Source organism: Dromiciops gliroides, chromosome 2 (assembly GCF_019393635.1).
Source record: "Dromiciops gliroides isolate mDroGli1 chromosome 2, mDroGli1.pri, whole genome shotgun sequence".
Lineage (NCBI taxonomy): Eukaryota > Metazoa > Chordata > Mammalia > Microbiotheria > Microbiotheriidae > Dromiciops > Dromiciops gliroides.
Window position 1 is genome coordinate 181,379,860 of NC_057862.1, and position 2,377 is coordinate 181,382,236.

Here is a 2,377-nt window from a genome sequence, read left to right on the forward strand (position 1 = left end):
GAGAATAGGAGAAGAGGTCAAAAACTATGCAGACTCAAAATTAGACAAACCAATAGATAATTTCAGGAGCACTTTGTAAGAAGTCTAAAACCAATCATAAGTTCTTTTAAAAATACAAAATATGTAATACTCATGGTAGTTATACTTTATTTATTGAAAAATAGATTTTTACATACTGATTAACAGGAACAAAAATAAGAAGGGAGTTAAGTTTGTTTTGTATTGGACAAATGACAATTTCCTAGAATTAATAATTCTGGGACAAGAAAGGATAATTTACAGAAGTTGATGAGAAAGGGTTGACAATTATCCCTAACTCTCTCCTCATTTTGAAGTATTTGAAACTGGTAACCAACATCACTTTCTTGAAACATCTTCACCAAAACATTCTCTTGCCTCCCTCTCTTTTTTTCTGTTTCTATCATTAACTCTTTGTTCTCCTTCACTGTGTTGTCTATGCTCTTGTCAATCTCATCCACCTTCAGGGTTTTGACTATGATCTATATTTAGACAACTTCTAACTTTATATCTCCAGCATCAGTATCTCTCCCAACTCCATATTTATGTTTCTAGCTGACCACAGATTATTACCACTTGGAAGTCTCTCTAGGACCTTAAACTTCACTGGTCCAAATACTAGCTCATGATCTTCTGCAAATAAGCTCTTCCATAAAACTTTCTTGTTTCTCCTAATAAAAACAGTTCATGTTATAAAATCATTTAAGAGACTTTCCTAAGACTCCCAATCTGACTGCACAATCTCCTCATTGCCACCTTCATCTCTTTGTTCCTGAATGTGTAGATGACTGGATTCATAAAAGGAGTAAGAACTGCATCAAAAATGGCAAGAAACTTATCCAAGTGTGATGTGGGGTGTGGCCATGTATAAACAAAGATCAATGGACCAAAAAACAAAACCACCACAGTGATATGAGCTGACAGAGTGGAGAGAGCCTTGGAAGAACCACCTGAAGAATGCTTCTGAACAGTAACCAGGATGAAAATGTAGGAGATGACCAAGATGCAGAAAGAGCCCAAGGAAATGAAGCCACTGTTGGCAGTGACCATGAATTCCAGTCTATATGTGTCTGTGCAGGCAAGTTTGATGAACCGAGGAAGGTCACAATAAAAGCTATCCAATTCATTAGGGCCACAAAATGGCAGATTAACAACAAAAGCCAGTTGGACAACTGAGTGGATGAAGCCAATGGTCCAAGCAGCAACCAGGAACAGAGTACACATTCTTGGACTCATGATAGTCAGATAATGGAGAGGCTTACATATAGCTACATATCTGTCAAAGGCCATAGCAATAAGTAGCACCATCTCAACACCACCAATCAAGTGAATAAAGAACATTTGAATGATGCAGTCTGAGAATGAAATAACTTTGCGCTTTTTGAAAAGATCATATATCATCTTGGGGGAAGTAACTGAGGAAACTCCCAGGTCAATGAAGGAGAGGTTGGCCAGCAAGAAGTACATGGGAGAATGTAAGTGTGGGTCAGAGGTCACTGTGAGCACAATGAGGGAGTTTCCCAGCATGCTTGCCACATAAAATATAGAGGAGATAACAAAGAGGAAAAGTTGGATATACCAAGAATTGGAGAGTCCCAGGAATACAAACTCAGACACCAGAGTATGATTGGCTCTGTTCATTGTCTTAGCAGCAGTGTATCTGTAGCCACCTTTAGGAAGAGAATGAAGGGAGAATCCAAATTATTGGAAATAATGTTAATATTCCAGAATTTGATTTAACAAATATTTATTAAACACCTATTCTGTGTGATGCATAAGCAGTTCACATAATGGAAACCCAGCCTTACTTCATCATTTCGCAGCAACATAGCCGTCTTTTATCCTGTGGTTACATGAAGCCCGAAGGGCACTGCCAAAGAGCACTGGTTTTAATTAACACTATGGCCTCCTATAACATTTCTCCAGTTTTTTATCTGAGAAAATCGAGCAAGAACAGAAGTAACACTGATACATAGAAGGATTTGGAGGAACAGATGGAGCAATAAACCAGAGCAGAATGTGGGAAAGAAAAGGAGGATAAGATGAATGTTTCATGTCAGCCCGAACTTCATATCTATTGTAATTCATCCAAACTGTCTGAGCTGCCATTTTCTCCTGTGTAAAATTGAGATAATACTATCTGTATATCTATCTTAAAGCATTGTGAGGAACAAATGAATGTTTTACACATAGCATGGGGGCAGGGTCCCTCAAGCCCCTTATTCTCTCTCTCTTCTCTCTGGGTTGGCTTACTTGTCCAACCTACATTCAAGCTGTTAAATTGGGGGTTCCCAAAGAAGGCAGCCATACCCTCTGTTTCTATAACTCTCAGCATCCTAGGAACAATCCTGGTTGGAGA

The 2,377-nt window shown here is 38.5% G+C and overlaps 1 protein-coding gene across 2 annotated transcripts; it reads right to left on the reverse strand.

Moving 5' to 3' along the window:
* Positions 1-454: 454 nt before the first annotated feature.
* Positions 455-1,659, reverse strand: LOC122742064 (olfactory receptor 4F3/4F16/4F29-like). Of its 2 annotated transcripts, XM_043986045.1 has the most exons (2): positions 758-1,659; positions 455-479 (listed from the first exon to the last, which is right to left on the reverse strand). In XM_043986045.1, exons 1-2 carry the CDS (start codon positions 1,657-1,659, stop codon positions 455-457), a joined length of 927 nt encoding a protein of 308 aa, XP_043841980.1. The 2 variants fall into 2 exon arrangements, with proteins under 2 accessions (XP_043841980.1, XP_043841979.1); XM_043986044.1 differs by lacking the exon at positions 455-479 and having other exon boundaries at positions 721-1,659.
* Positions 1,660-2,377: the final 718 nt, after the last annotated feature.

What these genes read in the sequence shown, in the direction of transcription:
- LOC122742064 (XM_043986044.1), bottom strand. Translation starts at nt 1,659, where the DNA reads ATGAACAGAGCCAATCATACTCTGGTGTCTGAGTTTGTATTCCTGGGA.